Source organism: Callospermophilus lateralis, chromosome 7 (assembly GCF_048772815.1).
Source record: "Callospermophilus lateralis isolate mCalLat2 chromosome 7, mCalLat2.hap1, whole genome shotgun sequence".
NCBI lineage: Eukaryota > Metazoa > Chordata > Mammalia > Rodentia > Sciuridae > Callospermophilus > Callospermophilus lateralis.
Window position 1 is genome coordinate 121,427,516 of NC_135311.1, and position 21,228 is coordinate 121,448,743.

The 21,228-nt window shown below is 40.6% G+C and overlaps 1 protein-coding gene across 3 annotated transcripts in view; it reads right to left on the bottom strand.

Annotated features, from left to right (window-relative positions):
• Nucleotides 1-15,670, bottom strand: part of Khdrbs1 (KH RNA binding domain containing, signal transduction associated 1) — a 47,604-nt gene extending 31,934 nt beyond the window's left edge. For all 3 annotated transcript variants that reach the window (XR_013091841.2, XR_013091840.2, XM_076860865.2), the window contains exons 1-3: nt 15,101-15,670; nt 1,266-1,390; nt 84-200 (exon numbers count right to left, since the gene is read on the bottom strand). Coding sequence is in view for 1 of the 3 variants with exons in the window: in XM_076860865.2 (XP_076716980.1) it covers nt 84-200; nt 1,266-1,390; nt 15,101-15,482 (624 nt within the window). In the remaining 2 variants the exon portion in view is untranslated. The remainder of the gene's footprint in view (nt 1-83; nt 201-1,265; nt 1,391-15,100) is intronic.
• Between the last annotated feature and the right edge of the window lie 5,558 nt (nt 15,671-21,228).

Below are 21,228 nucleotides of genomic sequence, written 5' to 3' on the forward strand. Positions count from 1 at the left end.
TGTACCGTAAGTCATCCAAACTGGATGCCAGGGCAACTAGAAGGCATTAGGGTGTTATCTTTGCCTCACAAATATGAGCTTACCTTGGCTTTGTCTCTCATTGAACCCTTTCCCAATACAGAGATCTTTGCACCAGTTTCTTCCTGCAGTCTTTTGATTGTATTCCCTTGTGGTCCAAGAATCTTCCCCACAAAATTGAACTGACAAGAAAATTTAAAAAAAACAAAAACAAACAAAAAACAGATTTCTGAAAACACATGGCTCCTATAAAACATTTCCACATATACTATTGATCTTCAACAACCACGTAAAATAGGTATTACCATTCACATTTTACTGAAGGATATAGAGGCTATATACTGTGATTAGGTTAAAGTTATACATCTAAAAAGTTGGCAGTTCACAGACCTGAATTTCAGTTTCATGATATAGTCTAGTGTTTTTTCCCCTAACACAATGCATCCCTTAGTATTTTTTTTAATATAAATAAGCATTTTAACATAAACAGAACATACATATAGCATCATTTGATAGCATGTTTGGTAAAATAAGAAGAAAACATTTCCTTAAAAAGTAAACTTTGAGTAAGAAATAATTAAATTCATCTATCTAGTCAAGAATTTGTGTTTTATTTTAAGATTCCAAGTCATCCCAGCAGCTCAGGAGGCTGAGACAGGAGGATCGTGAGTTCAAAGCCAGGCTCAGCAAAAGCAATGCACTAAGCAACTCAGTGAGACCCTGACTGTAAATAAAATAAACAATAGGGCTGGGGATGTGGCTCTGGGGTTGAGTGCCTCTAAATTCAATCCCTGGTACCCCCCCCCCAAAAAAAATTACAAGTCAATCATTTGACAGAGAGCAACTCTTCAGACTTCAAGGGATTTTGATTGTTTGTTTGTTTTCCTTCTTTTCTCTGAACATCAGATGAAAACAAATTCTTTTTGATAATAAAAAGATGGGGCTGGGGTTGTAACTCAGTGGTTGAGCACTTCACATGTGTGAGGCACTGGGTTAAATCCTCAGCAACACATATAAATAAATATTGTTGTGCCATCTACAACTAAAAAAATATTTTTAAAAAAGATGACTATATTTTCTTTTTGACTATAGCTATGTTATTCATTATGGACTTTCAACTCCCCAAAACAGGTACTCAAGTATGGAAGAGAACCTTCACAGGTTTAGATCCCATGCAGTACAATCCCTGCCAATGACTCCCCTGCTTATAATGTTAATTCAGAGAAAAGATGCACTTTTTGCCTTACCTTTGGGTACTGCTTGACAGGTATCAGCACCCGTTCTTTCAGCTTCATGTTCTTATGAGAAAATAAGTCCAAATAATTCTCCTCATCGTCCTTTTTTGAATCCCCTTTCTGAATCTTCTCAATTTCTGAGTAGGAAAAACAGAATTTATTTCTGCTCTAGTAAATAAAGGCAAATTTCCAAGACTGCTTAAAGCAATAACATGGAGTACACTGTGTAATAAAACCAAATTGTTCAAATGAATGCACTAATTTTAGATAGACTGGCTGAAAGCACCAATGCTATATGAATTTGACTAGGGAACCATGAGTCCGATTTTAATAAAAGCAGTTTGCTCTTCCAACCTCACCTGAAGACTTTACATCATCCAAATATTTCTTGACATAAGAGTAAATAGATTTAACAAAGCTAATGGGGGTGAGATGAAGGAAAGCAAGATAAAGGAATTTTTAAAAAATTTAAATCTTTATCACAAAAAAGTACAGAGTCAAACCTTCATGAAGAAGCAAAAATCAATAACTTATGTAATGGACAGTTTCATTAAAATTCCACTGTAGCAGTAGTGCTTTTAGATACTAGTCCTTAAAAGTTTGAAAGATCTAGTGGGGCAAGGTGGCACATGCCTATTATCCCAGCATCTCAGGAGGCTGGGGAAGGAGGATCTTAAGTTTGAAGCCAGCCTTTGCAATTTACCAAGACAGTATCTCAAAATAAAAAGGACCAGGGACTGAGGTTGTAGCTCAGCGGTAGAGCATTTGCCTAGCACATGCGAGGCATTGGGTTCTATCCTCAGCATCAAATAAAAATAAATAATAAAATAAAGATATCATGTCCATCTACAACTAAAGAAATTAATAATAAAATTGACTGGGGATGTAGCTCAGTGGTAAAAAGTCCCTGGGTTTAATCCCCAGTACAAAAAAAAAAAAAAAAAAAGGAAAGAAAGTGTGCTAGCTTAGCATGTATGAGGGCCCTGAGTTCAATTCCCAGTACTGGGGAACAAACAACAACACACACACACAAAAAAAAAACCCAAAAGATAGAAAAAAATGAATGAATTGAAAGATCTGGTTCTTACCGTGCCACTCGTTAGCTGTGTGAAATTAGACCAGTTATTTCACTGCTCTGAATGTTGGTCTCATTTGTAAAATACACAATATGTACTTTATGAGGTTGCTATAAAGACACAACGAGGGGCTGTGGTTGTGGCTCAGTGATAGAATGCTTGCCTAGCATGTGCAAGGCGCTAGGTTCAATCCTCCATGCCACATAAAAACAAATAAAATAAAGATATTAAAAAAAGACAAAATGAAATAACACATATACATCCAATTAAAGTCCACTCGACGGGTGTGGTGGCACATGCCTGTAATCCCAGTGACTTGGGAAGCTGAGACTGGAAGATCTCAAGTTTAAGGTCAGCCTCATTAACTTGGTAAAACACTGCCTCTAAATTGGGGGGGGGGGGGGCAATGGGGGGGAGACTAGGGATGTAGCTCAGTGGCAAAGCACCACTGGGTTCAATCTCCAGTACCAAAAGAAGAAGGGGAAAAAATAGTCCATTGCTTAGAAAATGCTTAATACATGCCCCTGTTATCTAATCTAAATCCAGTCATTGTCCTTGACCAAGAAAATGTCTCAAAGTAGTTTTTTTGGTTTTGGCAATATTGGGATGGAACACAGGGATATCAACCACTGAGCTACCATCCCCAACCCTTTTATTTTTGGACAGTCTCACTAAATTGCCCAGTCTGCCTCAAACTCCTAGGCTCAAGTAATCCTCCTGCTTCAGCCTCCCAAGTAGCTGTTAGTGCAGGCATAGTACTCCACCAAGCCCAATGGGCAAAACTATAAATGCCAGGGCTTTCCACACTTCTATGTTTCATGCTTAGAACAGAAAACAAATTTGACCTTACAATTAACAGACTGAATGCTCCATTTTTTTAAATGTTTTTGTTTTTGCTAAATGCTCCATTTAACACCCTGTTTGTTTAGTGTTTTACTGGTGCTAGATCCTGCCCTCCACCCCTTCCCATCTACTTCTAATATTAATTTTTTGGTTAGTTTTGAGCCCACCAAACTAATCACACCTTTTCTTGAGTTTGCTCACTAGAAAACTAGGTGCTTAATCCTCAAAGTCCTAGAGGAAAAAAGGTGTCACAATTCTGACTTGCAAAAAAAAAACACTGAGAAGCCTGTAAGAATGTGAAACGAGGTTGGAGTTGTGGCTCAGTTGTAGAGCGTTTGCCTGGCATGTGTGAGGCACTGGGTTCAATTTTCAGCACCACATATAAATAAAACAAAGGTCCATCGACAACTGAAATAAATAAATATATATACAAAAATTTTTTAAAATGTGAAACAAATTACATCCTTTGTTATCTATTATCTTCCCTGTTTCCTAACTACCACCATGCAGTTACAGGGTATATAGGCACCAGAAAAATCATTAAAACCAAGGCTTTCTATAACTTCAAACCTCATACTTTTCCTGTTGCCTCTTAATGGGGGCAGGTGAGGGCACTTTATATAAACAAGGAAGAGTTAGTTCAGTACTAGGGATAGAACCCAAGTGGTGCTTTACCCTTGCTTGAAGCCTGTAATTCTGTTTAAGTCCTACAGGAAGCAGAGCTGTGAAACCTAATACAGAAGAAAAGCTTATTTACATGCAATGTAATGCACTCTTGCAAATTTAGAATCTCTTTATAACAAGGATCCTTCTGAATTTTGAACTAGTAGGAACATAATAGAATCCCTTTGCCAATTTTTTTTCCACAATTTTAAAAACAAAGTGAAAGCATTTTTGGAAAATTCAAAGAATGATCATTTATAAAATATTTTTTTAGATGTTGATGAACTTTTATTTTATTCATTTATTGATATGTGGTGTTGAGAATTGAACCTAGTGACTCATATATGCTTAGGCAAGCACTCTACCACTGAGCCACAACCTCAGCCCCAAAGAATGATCATTTTAAAAGTTAAAAGAAAAAATTAGAAGTCTAGTCTAGGAAGCAAAAGACTAAGCAAAAAGCAACCTGAGCCTTCAATAAGGATCATCTTCCATATTTGGAGATTGAGTGACTATTTATTCAGTGCCTATTATTTATCAAACACACTGCAAATGTTACCTCAAAAAATAGCTCAGTGATGTAGCTGGTACATTCACATCTCCAACGCTTTTTTGAGACAGGACCTCACTAGGTTGCTGAGGCACAATACCTTCATTTTAATGTGGTGCTGAGAAATGAACCCAGGGCCTTGCACGTGCTAGGTGAGCACTGTACCACTAAGCCACAACCCCAGCGCCCCCACAATATCTTCATTTATTTATTTTTATGTGGTGCTGAGGATCGAAGCCATGTGAGGCAAGTGCTCTACCACTGTGCTACAACCCCAGCCCTGAGGCTAGCTTTGAACTTGAGATCCATCTCAGCCTCTAGAGCAGCTTACAGGTGTGAGCCCCCATGTCTGCCTTACATGACTATCTTTAGGTCAAAAGCTATTAAAGTAAAGCACCAGAAAAATCATTAAAACCAAGGCTTTCTATAACTTCGAATCTCATACTTTTCCTGTTGCCTCTTAATGGGGGCAGGTGAGGGCACTTTATATAAACAAGGAAGAGTTAGTTCAGTTCTAGGGATAGAACCCAAGTGATGCTTTACCCTTACTTGAGTACATCCCCAGGCAACTTTTTTTTTTTTTTTTTTTTAACTGTTTGAGACGGTCCTCACTAAATTGCCAAGGCCTCAAACTTGGCAGTGATCCTCCTGACACCTCCCAAGTCACTGGGATTACAGGTATGTGCCACCACATAGCCAGCTTAATAAAAGTTTAGGGAGCACAATTTATACCCTCAGATACTGTCATGCAACCTAAAGGCAATGAAAGGGCTTTATGGGTGCCTCAGATGTTCAGATGCCTGATGATCCTTTTCTTTTTCTTATGGTGCTAGGGTTAGAACCCAGGGCCTTGGCTTGTGCATGTGAGGCAATTACTCTATCAACTGAGCTATATCCCCAGCCCTATTTCTCTCCTTTTGTTTTCAACTCTATATTTCTCTTTGGCCTTACTTTTCTGGGAAAGGAAAAGCAGCCTATAATGGGAAGCAAGCCAAAAAATAAAAACAAACAAAAAAAACTTCCTAAAAATGACTTACCCTCAGGCAAAAGTACTTTCTACACAACACTTTTTTTTTTTCTTTTAATGTTTTTTTTTAGTTGTCAATGAACCTTTATTTATTTATATGTGGTGCTGAGAATTGAACCCAAGGGCCTCACACATGCTAGGCAAGTGCTCTACCACTAAAGCCACAATCCCAGCCCTCTACACAACATTTCTGAAACTGACTCCTTTAAATGATCTTTGCCAGGGCCTCTGGAGACCTTGGATGTCCCAAGAGTCAAAGAAAGAAAGCTGAGGTATAAACAACACAGATAGGTGACCCCATTTATTTCCTAGCCAGGCACCTTGAAATTAATTATATGTAGTGTCTTCACATGGCAAGAGTTTTCAATTTGTTATCTTGCTTTGTCTTTATACCAGTATCATCCCTACTTAACAAGAAACCCAGGCTCAGAAAAGTTATATAACTTGTGCAAGATTATAAAACCAATTAGTGACAAGGCAGACACTTAAACCAAGTCACTTTTTACACCAATCAGAATAAATTCAACTCATCTCATGGCATTTCTTTTACTATAACTTGATCTTTCTTTTCTCACTACCCCACAGGTCTTAAGCTCCCAAGTTTAGGGCTGTTTATAATATACCTCAAAGAAAGAACATGTTTTTTGTTTTGGGGTTTTTTTTTTTTGCGTGTGTGGGGGATGAAACCCAAGGTGCTTAACCACTCAGCCATATCCCCAGCCCTTTTTATTTTGAGTCAGGGTCTGGCTAAGTTGCTTGCCTTGCTAAATCGCTGAGGCTGACCTCAAACTTGCAATCTTCCTACTTCAGCCTCTAGCATCATTGGGATTATAGGCATACACCGCCCCCTGCCCACCTCGGGCAGAATATGAGTTTTGAATCAAGAGAGAACTGGACTTGAGTCCTGCCTCTGCTACATGCTTGGTGTGTGGCCTTTGATTTTATTTTGGTAGCAGGGATTGAACTCAGGGGCACTTAACCACTGAGCCACATCCCCAGCATGTTTTATACAGGGTCTCATTGAGTTGCTAAGACTGGCTTTGAACTCACAATCCTCCTATCTCATCAGCCTCCTCAGCCACTGGACTACAGGTGTATGCCACCACGCCCAGCATGACCTTACTTTTAAAAAAGAGAATGATGATATGCACATGTAGAAATATGGCATAATAAATCCCACTATTATGTATAATTATAATGTACCAATACAAAAAAAATAAAGGATAATAGTTTTAAAAAGTAACAATGCACACAAAAATGTTAACACTAGGGGCTGAGGGTGTAGCTCAGTGATAGACCACCTTGCCTAGCATGCACAATACCCTGGATTCTGTTCCCAGACTACATACAAAAAAGTTACTAGAAAAAGTATGAAAAAAGTATATACAAACTTTATCAACTGGACTGGTTTACCTAAAAAACAACTACCAGGTGTATTTCATTAACTCAGCATTTGATAAAGAACAAGACAATGGTCAAGATTTTCAGACCATAGCATCCAGAGATGTTTGCTTTGCTTTTTTCCCTCAGTCCTGGGAACTTATCAGGAGTAATTTACCCATGAGCTACATCCCCAACCCTTTTTTTTAATTGAACATCTTTGTTTTATTTATTTATTGTGGTGCGGAGGATTGAACCCACTGCCTCATAGATGCAAGGCAAGAGCTGCACCACTGAGCCACAACCTCAGCCCCTCCCCAGCCCTTTTTGAGACAGGGTCTCGCTAAGCTTCCCAGGCTAGTCTCAAACTTGCCTTCCTCCTGCCTCAGCCTCTGAAGTCACTGGAATTACAGGTGTGCACCATCATGCCCAGCCAGAGACAGTGCTACTAGGAGGGCAAAATTCACCGCAAATCTGCTCCAAAAGGTAAGGGATCATGTTATTCTCTACACTCTCAATGCACATGGTTCATACTTCTAACCATACTTCCCTTTCTCTTGTTAACAATTTCTGGACCCCTTCAATCACAACCAGAATATCTGCAATTTTTAGTACAATATCTGATATACAATAGGCAGCTATAAACATTTACTGAAAGAAATGTACCACTTAATATCCCAAACTTTCCTTAATGATTCATGACTTTATCATTCCCAAATTTATATTTCTCCTTCCTTTACTGTAGTACTATCTTTTGGAATCACAAATCCAATAACCCACCGTCTTTGGAGAGATGGAAAAAAAAAACAAAACGAAACAAAACAACCTCCATTCTTTATCAAAATTACATATTGTTTCAAGCAAGAGCACTAGAGCAACAGGTTCTTAATCTTTTGGGGAGTCTTGGGCCCTTCTGAGAATATGATGAAACTATAGACTAGCTTCCAAGAAAAAGGTACAAAGTCACAGTATGCTATATGTAATACTGGCTAAGGGATAGAGAAAAGGTGGGTATTGGTTTGTCCCCCCACCCCCAAAAAATAGCAATCAAAAGCCTGAATTTAGGGCTGGGGTTGTGGCTCAGTGGTAGAGCGCTTGCCTGGCATGTGCAAGGCATTGGGTTCGATTCTCAGAACCACATATAAATAAACGAATAAAATAAAGATCCATCAACGTCTTAAAAAAATAAAATTAAAAAAGCATGAATTTAGAGACCTTTTATAGGGGCTCAATTCTCACATTCCAAGACAGTGGCATACTGACTAAGGTCTCCCAGATTCTTTCCTTAGGGCACAATTTATTAGAGTTTAGGGATTAGTCTTTTTAAGATTTTTTTAAAAGTTTTTGAGATAATTGTAGATTTACATGCAAGTTTCAAGAAAATAACAGGTCCTGGCCAGGCACAGTGTGCAGGCCTATACTCCCTGAGGCTGAGGCATGAGGACTGTCAAGTTCAAAGCCAGCCTCAGCTACTCAGCAAGGCCCTTAGAAACTTAGTGAGACCTTGTCTCAAAATTTAAAATGGTGCTGGGGATGTGGTTCAGTGATTAAGTGTCCCTGGGTTAAATCCCCAGTACCAACAAAACAAAACAGAAACAGATCTGTATACTCTACACCAGTTTTCCCCATAATAACATTTTTCTTACCTATACTATAGTACTGCACCCACAAAATTAATATTAATGAAATACTATTGGTTTTATTCAGATTTCACCAGTTTTGTTTTGGTACTGGGAATTTAACCACTGAGTCACATCCTCAGCCCTTTTTTATATTTTATTTAGAAGCAGGATCTCACTGAGTTGCTAAATACCTTGCTAAATTGCTGAGGCTCACTTTGAACTTGTGATCCTCCTGCCTCAGCCTCCCAAACTGCTGCGATTACAAGTGTGGGTCCCCCCACCAGATTTCACCAGTTTTACATGCCCTTATTTGCATGTTTAGTTCTATGTAATTTAATCAAATTCAAGATACAGAGAGCTGGGAATGTAGCTCAGTAGTAGAGCACTTGCCCATCACCACGTCAAAGGCCCTGGGTTCTATCTCCAGCACCTCAAAAAAAAAAAAAAAAAAACACACCCGCACACACCTTTCAACAACAAAACTACAAAGAACAGTTCTATCATAAAGATCACTCATGCTACCCTTTTATGGCCAGTAACAAGTTCCCTCATGATTAGCAACCACTAATCTGTTTTCCATCTCTATTATTTTTCTTTCAACAATGTTATATTAATGGAATCATAAAGTACTTAAAACTTTTTTTTTGGCGGGGAGGGGATATTGGAAATTGAATCTAGGGGCATATAACCACTGAGCCACATCCCCAGCCCCTTTTTGTATTTTATTAGAGACAGGGTCTCACTGAGTTGCTTAGGGCCTCACTAAATTGCTGAGGCTGGCTTTGAACTCTAGAACCTCTTGCCTTGGCATCCTGAGCTGCTGAGATTACAGGCTTGTGCCACCACACCTGCTGTACTTAAAACTTTTCAGATTAGTTTTTTTTCACTCAGCATAATTTTCTCAAGAGTTTTTTTTAATTTTTATTTTGAGATAGGGTCTCATCATCCAACTGTTGCATTTATCAAAAGTTCATTTATTTGCATTGCCGAGTAGTATGCCATGGCATAGATGTACCATGGTTTAATATTTCACCTACTGGAGGCATTTGTTTTGTTTCCAATTTTAATGATTTTGATTAAAGCTGCTATGAACATTTCATGAACAAGCTTTGTGTGAACCTGAGTTTTAAATTCTTTAGACTATATAAGATATAACTGCTAAGTCTTATGGTAAACAAGATTAAAAAAAAAAGAAAACTGCTTTATTACAGATAATAATGCTTCCCAATATTTTGTTTTATCTTGATAGTATTTATGTTCTTCAAAAATAGAATCGTGGGTGGAGGGCCACAGCTGACAGGGTACTTGTCCAGCACTGGCAAGGCTCTAGTTCAATCTCCAGTACCACAAAACAAAAAGAGAAACAAAAATAAAAACAGTACTGTATCATATGTAGTCTTATGGAGGCTTATTTTTTCACCTAACATTAAATTCCCAAGATTTCTCCATGTTGTGCAAGTGGTTAGAGTTGATTCATTTTTACTGGTTACAAATATTTTATTTTGCAAATCACATTATTCAATGACTGGTCAAATAAATCACACCATTTTGTGAACAAGGAGCACAATTTTATAAATGAGGTATTCATGTGCAAATTTCTTTAATCACATTCCTAAGAATGGTGTTGCTGAGATTTTAAGGAATTTCAATGTTCAGCTTTCAGATGAAATGTGGTTGAACCAATTCACATTCCCACCAGCAATGTATAAGAATTCCTAATTTTTCAGGTGCAAGTGGTGCACACGTGTAATCCAGGAACTCAAGACGCTTAGACAAAGGTGCACTCTTTTGTAGTCCCAGGAACTCAGGAGGCTGAGACAATAAAACTGCCAAAATGGAAACCTGCCTGGGTAATTTAGTGTGATCCTATCTCAAAAAATTATTTAAAGGACTGGGAGAATAGCACAGTGATACAGAGTGTTTTAGGGTTCAAACCCTGGTACGGAAGAAGGAAAAAAAAAAAAGAAATTCCTTCTAATTCACATCTTAACAAGCTATACTTCTTGTTTGACTTGATTTTGCTCGATGAACATTTTCATTAATTTCCTGTCTCTTAAAACAAATTTACCCATTGTCTTCATTTACTCTTTTAATTACTTTATATTCAATTTGTCAAGTTGGAAAAATCCAATTGGAATTAGTTTAGAAAATGCAAAACCAACAGATTAATTACAAAGTATTATTCTCATTATACTTTTAATTCCCCTCCACTCCAAGGATATGGCTTATTTCTCTTTTGATTCAGATCAAGATCTTCTGGTGACTTTATTTTTTTAATTTAATTTTTCTGCACTACTGGGGGTCAAATCCAGGGCTGTTACATCCTCAGCCCTTTTTAATTTTAATTTTGAGATAGGGGCTCACTAAATTGCTGCGGCTAGCATAAAACTCAAGATCCTCCTATACCAACCTCCCTAGTCACTGGGATGTCAAGCCTGCACCATCGTGCCCAGTAACTATTAAATCTATTATACTAACTTTTTTTTCTTTTTTGCAGTGCTGGGGATTGAACCCAGGGTCTTATGCATATTAGACAAGCACTCTTCCACTATACTACATCCCCAGCCCTGCTTGCTTATATTGATCTTTATTTAACTGTGAAAAGTTTAAAAAGAAAATTAAAAAGAGCAAGCAGACACATATAACAGCATTTTACGTTCATTATATAAACTAACACAAATAATAAAAAATCATTTTTAAGCCAGACACAGTGGCACACTTCTGCAATCTCAGTGACTCCAGAGGCTGAGGCAGGTCACAAATTCAAGGTCATTCTCAGCAACTTAGTTTAGTGAGACTGTTTCAAAAAAAATAAAAAGCAGGGGTGGGGGTAGGGATATATACCTGTAATCCCAGCAATTTAGGAGACTGAAGACAGTAGGATAGCAAATTTGAGGGCAGCCTCAGAAACTTGGCAAGGCCTTAAGCAACTTAGTGAGACTAAAAAGGACTGGGGATGTAGTTCCATGGTAAAGTTTCCTGGATTCAATCCCTAATACAAAAAGAATATTTTTTCTCCTTTCAGAAAACAAGTTGACTGGGGCTGGGGATGTGGCTCAAGTGGTAGTGCGCTCGCCTGGCATGCCTGCGGCCCGGGTTCGATCCTCAGCACCACATACAAAGATGTTGTGTCTGCCGATAACTAAAAAAATAAATAAATAAATATTTTTTTAAAAAAAGAAAAAGAAAAAAAAGAAAACAAGTTGACTGAGTCCTTGTGTTTCTACAATTGCATTTTATTGTCATCACAGCTGAATATCAATTTGGTTAACAGAGAAGTCTATATTCAAAATCTACATCCCTGAGAATTATATCAATATTTTTCCATCAAACAATGAAGATGAATATTCATTCATAAAATAGCATGAGGCCATTCTGGGTAGCACTCAAGACACAGGGGAAACAACAATGAATAAAAAGGCAACAACAAAAAAATCCCTGCCCTGGTGGAGCCGAGAGTATAGCTATGAAGGAGTAATCAACAAATACATAATTATATAATACACCAAAAGGTAATATGTACAAAATAAACAGGAGATAGGGCCAGCAAGATCTATATGGGCGGTACAAAAAAAGTAGTTTGGGTCTCATGGCACCTTATGAGAAATGGGCAGGTTTCCCTGGAGGAATCCTAGTCTAAGTGCTAGGCTCTGCACCTTGGATTTCCTCCTTTTTCTGTATCTCAGCATCCTCATTTTCACTGGCCTGTTAGCACTTGTGAACCATATCCCCAACCCTTTTAACTTTTTTTTTTTTTTGGAGTCAGGGTCTCACTAAGTTGTTTAGGGTCTTGCTAAATTGCTGAGGTTGGCCACAAGCTTGCAGTCCTCCTGAGTCAGCCTCCAGAGTTGCTGGGATTACAGGTGCACACCACTATGCTCAGCTAGGGCTTACTATTTAAGTACTGTATGTACTACAGTGGGGGAGGGAGAAGGGGTTGTTGCAGGGAAAGAGGTGTTAGGTGTGTAAATCCAGACACACTGATTTAAAATCCAGTACATAGCTTACTAATTTTGTTACTTTTCTTTTTTAGATGTTGATAGACCTTTATTTTATTCATTTATTTATATGCAGTGCTGGGAATCCAACCCAGTGTCTCAGACATGCTAGGCAAGGGCTCTACCACTAAGCCACAACCCCAGCCCTAATTTTGTTATTTCACACAAATTACTAATCTCTGGGTGCCTTGATTTCCTCATCATCTGTAGAAATAATAAGAGAAAATTCTCATAGTTATCATGAAGGTTAAATGTTAAATGTAAAGTTCTTGGTCCTGTGTCTGGCACAGTGTTAGCTATATTTTTCTTATATATGTTCTTTCTTTTAAAATATATATATATTTTTAATTGTAGATGGGACACAGTATCTATTGTTTATTTCTTTTTACATGGTGCTGAGGATTGAACCCAGTGCCTCACACGTGCTAGGTTAAATGCTCTACCCCTGAGCCACAAACCTGATGTTCTCATCAGGGCTGAAATACTACTATTTGAGTCTTGGAGTCTCCTTTCCTCACAACTTGTGATAACTTCACTGCAATCCCTTTTTACATATCACTTAGAAATACCTTAAATACTTAAAAGTGAGGCCCAACAAATATCAAGATTTATCCAAGTTAGAGTTGTCATACATCCCAACAACTCTCTTGCTTCAGTGAGTCACATTACCTCTAATTCACAAATTAAAAATTCAGTTTGGTTTATAAAAAAATACAACAAAAAAAGCACTGAAATGAGCTGGGTTGTGGCCTAGTGATAGAGCACTTGCCAAGCATGTATGAGGCACTGGGTTGATTCTCAGCACCGCATATGAATATCAACAATTAAAAAAAATTTAAAAAGAAAAGCACCAAAAGCTCAAGTTAAAACAAAATTAAAGAGCAGTCTCTGAGAGAGAAAGGTGAAAATCATAAATAATAATTAAGGATCCATAGTTTTTGAGGGTAAGCCTAAGAAACCATCTTTTAAAAGATTAACACCCCAGGCACTAGATGCGGTCAGAAAGAGGAAGACATATCTGGTGTTTTCAGACTTTGTTTAAGTCCCATGGATCTACAATTAGAAGAAAACTGTAGTGACAAAATTTTAATAAAATGATTATAGGTCAAAGGAAACTGTCACTGATTTTACATAACCATTTAATCTCACCACCCCACTTTATAGAAGAGGTTACTGAGACTCAGGAAATTTCCCAAGATCAAGTTAAAACTAGTAAAGGATCAATTTCCCTTAACTGGGAACTGTCAACACCTTAAAGCTCTGAAGTTATTTTATTCTCATGCATTTAATCTAAACTCTTTAAAGCTTTGAGAAAATAAAAAATAAGACCATCAAGTCAACCTTTACCACTTAGTCTGACATTCCAGAGTCTGCAAGTGCATACTTTCAGGTTCAAACACCCTGTTTACTATTAAATACGTATCAAACCTTGCCCTCAAAGAGCCTGTCAGAAGAACACAACAGAACAGGAATGTTACAATTTGATGTTACAGAAGAGCCAATGTTGAAAATTAAGTAGCTTATCTAAAATGTTCTTGATCATGTGCTTTTATTACTATGATTAAAAGACCCTTTACCAATGTTGGGATAAAGAACAAAGAGAGGGAAATTGGAAATTATATTTTCATAATGAATCATTTTATCACATTATCAATCTTGCCAGACTCAACTACTCATTCAGTGTCGTGGGTTGTGGCTTTTTACTTGTTTAATAAAACTCAGGTATCATAAACATTTTCTAAAACAGTATTTTAACTACAAGCAATGATCAAACAGGCAACTCGAGGGAGAAATCAGAGTGTCTGTAAGTAACTGGCAGTGCTGATCAGGAAAGGAGAGCTAGACCATGGAGAACAAAGGCTACCATTCCTAACGTATTCACTACTGAAGCAAAAACTAAAAACTAAACAAAAAGAACAAGCCTTTCAGGTTCAAGCATCGTACAACTTCTCTCAATTTTTATCCATCTCATTGGGGAACGTCAAGTAAACCATCCTGGAGTCCCTTGCCTATCTTCTCATTTCACTCTCTCTAGGGTTATTTCCCCGCTTGAAGATAGAGAACACATGTTGTAAAATAAAAGTGAGTAACCTTCAGGGTCTGCAGCAATTTCTCATTTGATTGGCCCAAGTCAGAAATCGGATTCGGGAAGCCTCAAGCTCCGATTCCCACAAGTCGCTTCTGCCTCTGAGCAACTTCAACTCCAATTACCGCTAAATCCAGCCAAGCCTCAGTGACCGCGGCGCGCTGGACAGGGCATTCCTCTGCAGCTCGACCCTCCCTCCCGTAATCCCTCCCCGCTCGGGCTGTCTTCACCTCCTACACCGCGGTGGAGGCGCTCCCGGGCCACCCCGCGATCAAAAGGCTTTCCCTCTGGGGAGAGCGTAGAGATGAGGGTACATTCTGGAAGGCTCTGAGCACTTGGGGAGCCGGGCAGCTGCAAGAGGGAGGAGGGGGCAGGGTCCGGGAGGGGGCGGGAGTCGGCGCCATCCATCAAACGCTCCGCGCTAGGAGATCTCGGAGTTGTAGCCGGGCCTCCACCGCAGCCCAGGAATCCTCCCTCGCACCCTGGGCCGGGTGGGTATGTGGGGTCCAAGCTCCCGGAGAGAAGTGATGAATCGCGGCCCGGATCCCCAGGGGACGTGAGGCAAGAGGAACAAAGCCAAGGCCATCCGGAGGCCCGCTTACCTGCCGTCAGAAGCTGCATGGCATGAGTGAAGGACGGGTCGAGCGAGTCCTTTTCAGCCATGAGTTCGGGCAGGTACTTGTTCTCTGGCTCCATCTTGACCGAGGCCGTGGCTGACGGGGGTAGCAGTGGGGTCGGCGCCGGCCCGCCCACTGTCGCGTCGGGACCAGTGGCCGAGGGAGGCAGCAGCGGTGGCGGCTGCGTGGCTGGCGAGGCCCGGGCGCCCCCTCGGGGCCCCCCTCCGCCTCCCCGGGACCGGTGAGGCAGCGGAGGCTGCCGAGACGGCGTCTGACGCACCGAGGGGTGGGCACCTGAGGGGTCCATAGAGCCGCTGCGGCCCGAGGACCGGGTCATGCGCGCGGCAGGATCGTCCCGGCGCTGCATCGGGAGGATGTGCGAGCGAGAGAGCGAGCAAGGAAGCGACGCGGCAGAGACCCGAGCGGCGGTTGGCAGGGATGGGAGAGCAGGGGCGACAGCGACCGAAGCCGACCCGAGCGACCCAGCGAGAGAGCACCGGAAATGAGGCGGCGCGCGTGCGCAGCCGGCCACCGGCACCGCCCTTGGGTTTCTCCGCGAAGAACAAAGTCCCCAGTCGGGCCACGGCGCCTGCGCACCGCCACGGCGCCCAAAGACGTCCCCTCCCTGTTCCTCTTTTCCCTCTGAGCCCGCCGGGCCGGATCTTGGGGCGCGTGCGCGGGCGACCGCGGGTTTGGTTCGTTTTTTCTTTTCCACGTGACTCCGCGCTAGCGGGACACGTGTCTCCTCCCCTTCTGGCCGGGTGCGCGGAGGGGGCGGAGGATGTGGAATGTCTTTGTCTGCGCGCGGGCCCGCGGAGTGTGGGGCGGGAGACCTGTTACTCGCGGGCCACGCCTCCTCCAACGGCTGAGCCGCGGGGGACCCTGGGGGCAGACGGTGCAGGACCAAATGGGAGTGGGGGTGGAGTGGGGGAACCGTCACCGAAGCGAGGGAAGGAGAAAGTGACGCGGGGGTGGTGGGAAGGGGAAAGAGAGAGAACTCAAGCGGGAGGTGGCGAAGTGGGAAGAGACAGGGACCTGCGCAGGCAAAAGGGGAAGACTATGGGAGCTTCTGACGCAGGGATGAGTGGTAGGGATGGAGAAGGGGATGCTGGAGTGAGAAATCGGAGGCTGCCTCAGTGGGAAGACTTAAGGCCACTTATTGCAGGGCTTCAACGAAGAGGGAAGTTTACATGAGCAATGAGAACCGAAGAAGTCGTGTCCCAAGGCTTCCAGTATGTTAGGTTTTAAAACGTTCGGCATTGTTGGTCAGAGAAATCTTATTAGAGAAGCTTTTTAGTGGATCATGTAACATATTCTGTTGCTTTCTGCTGACTTAGTGTTTCTCCTCCAAAAAGGTGGATTCAAGGCCAGGTCCTTCAGCATAGCTGCATCATTAGGATGGTTCCTTCTACCACTGATGTGAACGTTAGTCTTCTGCCTCAGTTGGCTTTTCACAAACCTTCACAAACCTTTCCAAATTTGCTGGAAGAGAGAGCTTTAACACTGCCCTAAAGGCCAAGATACATAGTTTCCTAAGGTATTCTCACCCTGGGGTACTGTATGAAGTGGAGCCTGGGTCTCTACCACCACCACCCCGCCAAAAAAAAAAAAAAAAATCGGGGCCTTCCCCAACTTTCCCTTCCCTTCACAGAATTTCGGTTTCCCCAAACTAGTCACTTTATTCCTTCTCCTTTTGTATCTGATGAACCAACACGGATCCAATGAACCCACACTTTTCAGGAATTCTGGAACCTGGAAATTGTGGACATTTGGATCTGAAACTTAGAACCCTTCAACTAGGGAACATTAAGGCCTGGCTATGACCTTCTTTGGGGTAGGGGGAAAAAATCAACAAATTACCCGAAGAAATAACAAAACAAATATCTGTATATATTATATATGTATAGAATATTATTTATATTATTGCATACTGTGTATTGTGTTGTATGTAAATATTGTGTATGTTTTATGTTAAAAATTTCCTGGTGTCGTGTTTGCTTTTGAGATCATTTAAGTGACCCTTGTCTCCAAGTCGTGGGGACTTACCCCTATAATCCAGGCTACTCAGGAGGTTGAGGCAGAAAGATCTCAATTGTGAGACCAACTTCATCAACTTAGACCATGTCTCTAAATTTAAAAAGGACTGGGAATGTAGCTCAGTGAGAAAACAGCCCTGGGTTCAATCCTCAGTACACAAATACAACATACTCAGTGACCCTTGTCCTTAGGTAGTTTGAGGTCAAGTAGGAAAAATATGTTATTTCTGTGGCTTTTTTTTTTTTTTTTTTTTTTTGATGCTGGGGATCAAATCCAGGACCTTGTGCATGCAAGGCAAGCACTTTACCAACTAAGGTATATCCCCAGCCCACAACAATTTTTTTTAATATTTATTTTTTAGGTATAGATGGACACAACACAATGCCTTTATTTTTTATGTGATCCTGATGATCAAACCCGGATCCCATCCATGCCCACTTAGTTTTTGTTCTATACATCTTATTTTGGAACAGCTAGTCTTTCCACTTTAGGACAAAAGGTATTCTTTTTTCCTTTAATGAAAACCTACCTTCTATACCTCATAGCTTTGCTTAACAAAAACATGTCTTACTTTTCTTTCAAAAATAGGAATTTTGTAATAATTCTGGTTTTAATTGCCATATTTTTTTAAATATTTTTTTAGATGTTGATGGACTTTTTTTTTTTTTTTTTTTTTTAATGTGGTCTGAGGATCAAACCCAGTGCCTCACACATGCTAGGAAAGTGCTCTACCACTAGGTCAAAACCCCAGCCCTTAATTGCTTTAAAATATTAATTAGAAGTTTTCTTTGTTCCTCTTTGATGTTGGGGATTGAACCAGGATTACACTCTTGCTAAGCACATGCTCTACTACTGAGCTACACCCCTATCCCCTAGAATTTTTTTTTTACATTTTTAGTTGGACACACTACCTTTATTTTTATGCAGGGCTGAAGATCAAACCCAGTGCCAGGCAAATGCGTACCACCACTAAGCTGAAACCCCAGCCCTAGAATTTTTAATTCTTAGTGACCTTAACTTCTAGTGAAAACCTAAGAAGTATACAATTTTGAACTGATTTATATCGGCATTTTGTAGAAGAGCACCATTTCATAATTTTTAGAAAGATATTTCTTCATAAGACAATTTTTCATGTTTATTTAAAGACCCAAATACATTAGATACTATATACCATATAAAAATAAGATGCACTTTAAACTTCCATTTGGCAATTAATGTTTCAGTATTTTGAGTAGAAATGACTCATGTTTTTAATGAATATTAATTTAACATAACATGGCTTTAAGATTTCAAGTTACTGAAAAAGACTTTTGAAACTGTGACAAATTCATTTATTAACTTTTGTCCTGTCTACTTTTACCTAGTTACTCATCCCTAACAATTATGCTTAAATTGCTCATTAAACAAAACTAGCTGAAGACATTCAAGAAATGCCACCCAAAACATGTTTCCTTGATATATTGATTACCAAAAGGAAAACAGGCAAGGCTTTCTCAATTCCCCTTATCTGTCCAAACACAGATCCTTCAATAGGAAATCAATTGTCATCAGTCCTCTTCCCAGGGTGTCCCAGCAATGAGGAGAAATCAACTTTTATCCCAGGAGAGGAGATTTCACCATACTCAGACCCTATCACCAACCATCCCCCAAGAATCCTTTATACTATCTCTCTTCATCCTCTGACCATTGTATCTATTCCAGCAGGCAACTAAGTTAAATAAACAACCTTTGTTCTTTCTTTGACTGTCCTACCTGTTGATGGCCTTGGGTCAGAGCCAAGATAAAAAGCCTAAGAGTGAAACCCACAGAGTTGGGTCATGTAATGCTCTCAGTGGACCTTGTTGCATGAACATTTTTTTTTTTAATTTATTTTTATTTTTCGGCGGACACATCATTTTTGTTTGTTTGTGGTGCCGAGGATCGAACTCAGGCCACACACATGCCAGGCGAACGCACTATCGCTTGAGCCACATCCCCAGCCCCGCATGAACATTTTCTTGAGTCACCCAATGTTAGCTACCCTGTGCCATGGTGACCTTATCCTTTCATGAGTAATAATAGTAATAATATTACTATTATTATTTTGGTGGTGAGTTCTCTTACAGAACTGAAGTGCCAGAGGCCTGAACCATGGCTCACAAATCAAATTGTAGCTTTGACTCTTAAATCCCCTTGACCAACTTAGCCATGATTTTCCCCTAAGAAAATGAAACAAAGAGGATAGAACACAAAGTCCCTGAGGATTTCCAAAAGCCAGAGTTCACACTTTCTGCAGTAATTGCCATTTATTGCCAGTTTGTACCTGACTCAGACACTTAAGAGTCCTCTCTATTGAACCCATTCCTCTTTCTGTCTTGACTTCCACTCTTGCCAGTAACTTGTCAGCAATTGCAAATGCCAAAAGGTCATATACTCTCTCATGGCACAAACTAAACTTGGATTTGAAAGTCACAAAGATTGGGGGACTCAAGGAAAAAGGGCAAAGTCTGACCTAACAGGCACTTAATTTACGACCCCTGGGGTTCCAAGAAGATAGGGGACTGCAAAAGGGGTCAGTGGCACCTCTCTGGTGTTCCTCAAGGGTTCTCAGGAATTTGCCAGAAGTATATTTCAGGTCCCTTTTTTGGTTTACCAGAACTGTGAAGACAAAACAAATTGGGTTTAGAATCTTAATTGGCTTTTATTTGTGATTCTAGATTCAGTCAACACATTCTGGAATGAGTGTTCCCCACAAAATAATTTTTTTTATAATAATTGTAATGAAGACCATGAATGTGACAAATACCAAAGATAGGTGAAAATTAAGTGCTACTGGAGTTCAAAGCAGAAGGTAGATTTCAACCAGGGGAGAATGAGTTCCCAGCAAAAGAAGTGTGAATAAATGAGCAGAGATGAAGATGTGAGAGATGCTTTCAGGGGATGGGAGCAATCCTATTTCAGACTGTGAAGGAATAAATGGGCTGAGCAACTTCATGAGGAGGGGGAGGGGCGTGGAGGATCCATAGCTCCCCTGCCACCCCACCACACCTGTCTGCTGCCTTTCTTGAAACTCCTGCTGTGTGTTACAAATGGCTGATATGTAATGAGATGCCCAGATAGGTACCTTGAGCTGAGGGTAATAAAACTGATAAAGATATGTATGGGGGCTGGGGATATAGCTCAGTTGGTAGAGTGCTTGTGTCCCATGCACTAAGGCCCTGGGTTCAATGCCCAGCCTCACAACAAACAAATTTGTCTGAGAAGGAGCTGGGTAGTTGTGTTTGTGGTTTTTATAAACTACTGTCATTGCATATGCATATCAAAACATCATGTTTTACATCTTAAATATATAAAGTCTTTCTAGATTTTTGCCAGACTTTGACTTGAATTCTCTGAGAGTGCTCTAAGAGGAACATATGAGTTCTTTCTTCTTCCTGGTGAGACCTCAGAAGACAATCTCAGAGACCATGAGTTGCAGAGGCTGTAGTGTACCTGCCAAGCAAGTGATGAAACAGCCTTCCATTTGGGGCAGGATGGGGCTCGGGAAAGGGGGGGGGGCCTTCCCTAGGGACAGCGAAGCATAATTTCTGCCCTGAAAGCCTTGAGGACTTTTTTTTTTTTAACCAGGGATAAAACCCAGGGGCACTTAACCACTGAGACACAACCCCAGCCCTTTTTTTATATTTTATTTAGAGACAGAGTCACTCAGGGCCTCTCTAATTTGCTGAGGCTGGCTTTGAGCTCGCAATCCTCCTGCCTCAGCCTCCAGAGCTGCTGGGATTACAGGCATGCATCACTTTGCCTTGACCACAGTATGATACCCCAGGTTCACCTGAGGGTTCACACCCTTGTGAAAAGACTGACTTCAGGGAATGAAGCAGACAGATTCAAACCCAGCAATACCTCCTTGTTCTTGCTATGTGTCATTAGGAAAACCACAACTTCTCTGAACCTTTAATTTCTTCAGTTTCCTCTTCATAAAGGGAGGGTAATAACATTTACCTTGCAGGCTGATTGTGAATATTAACAAATAGCAGTGTAAGCCTCTTGACAATAGAATTTAAAAGCAGAAGTAATGGTGACTATTACGCTATTAG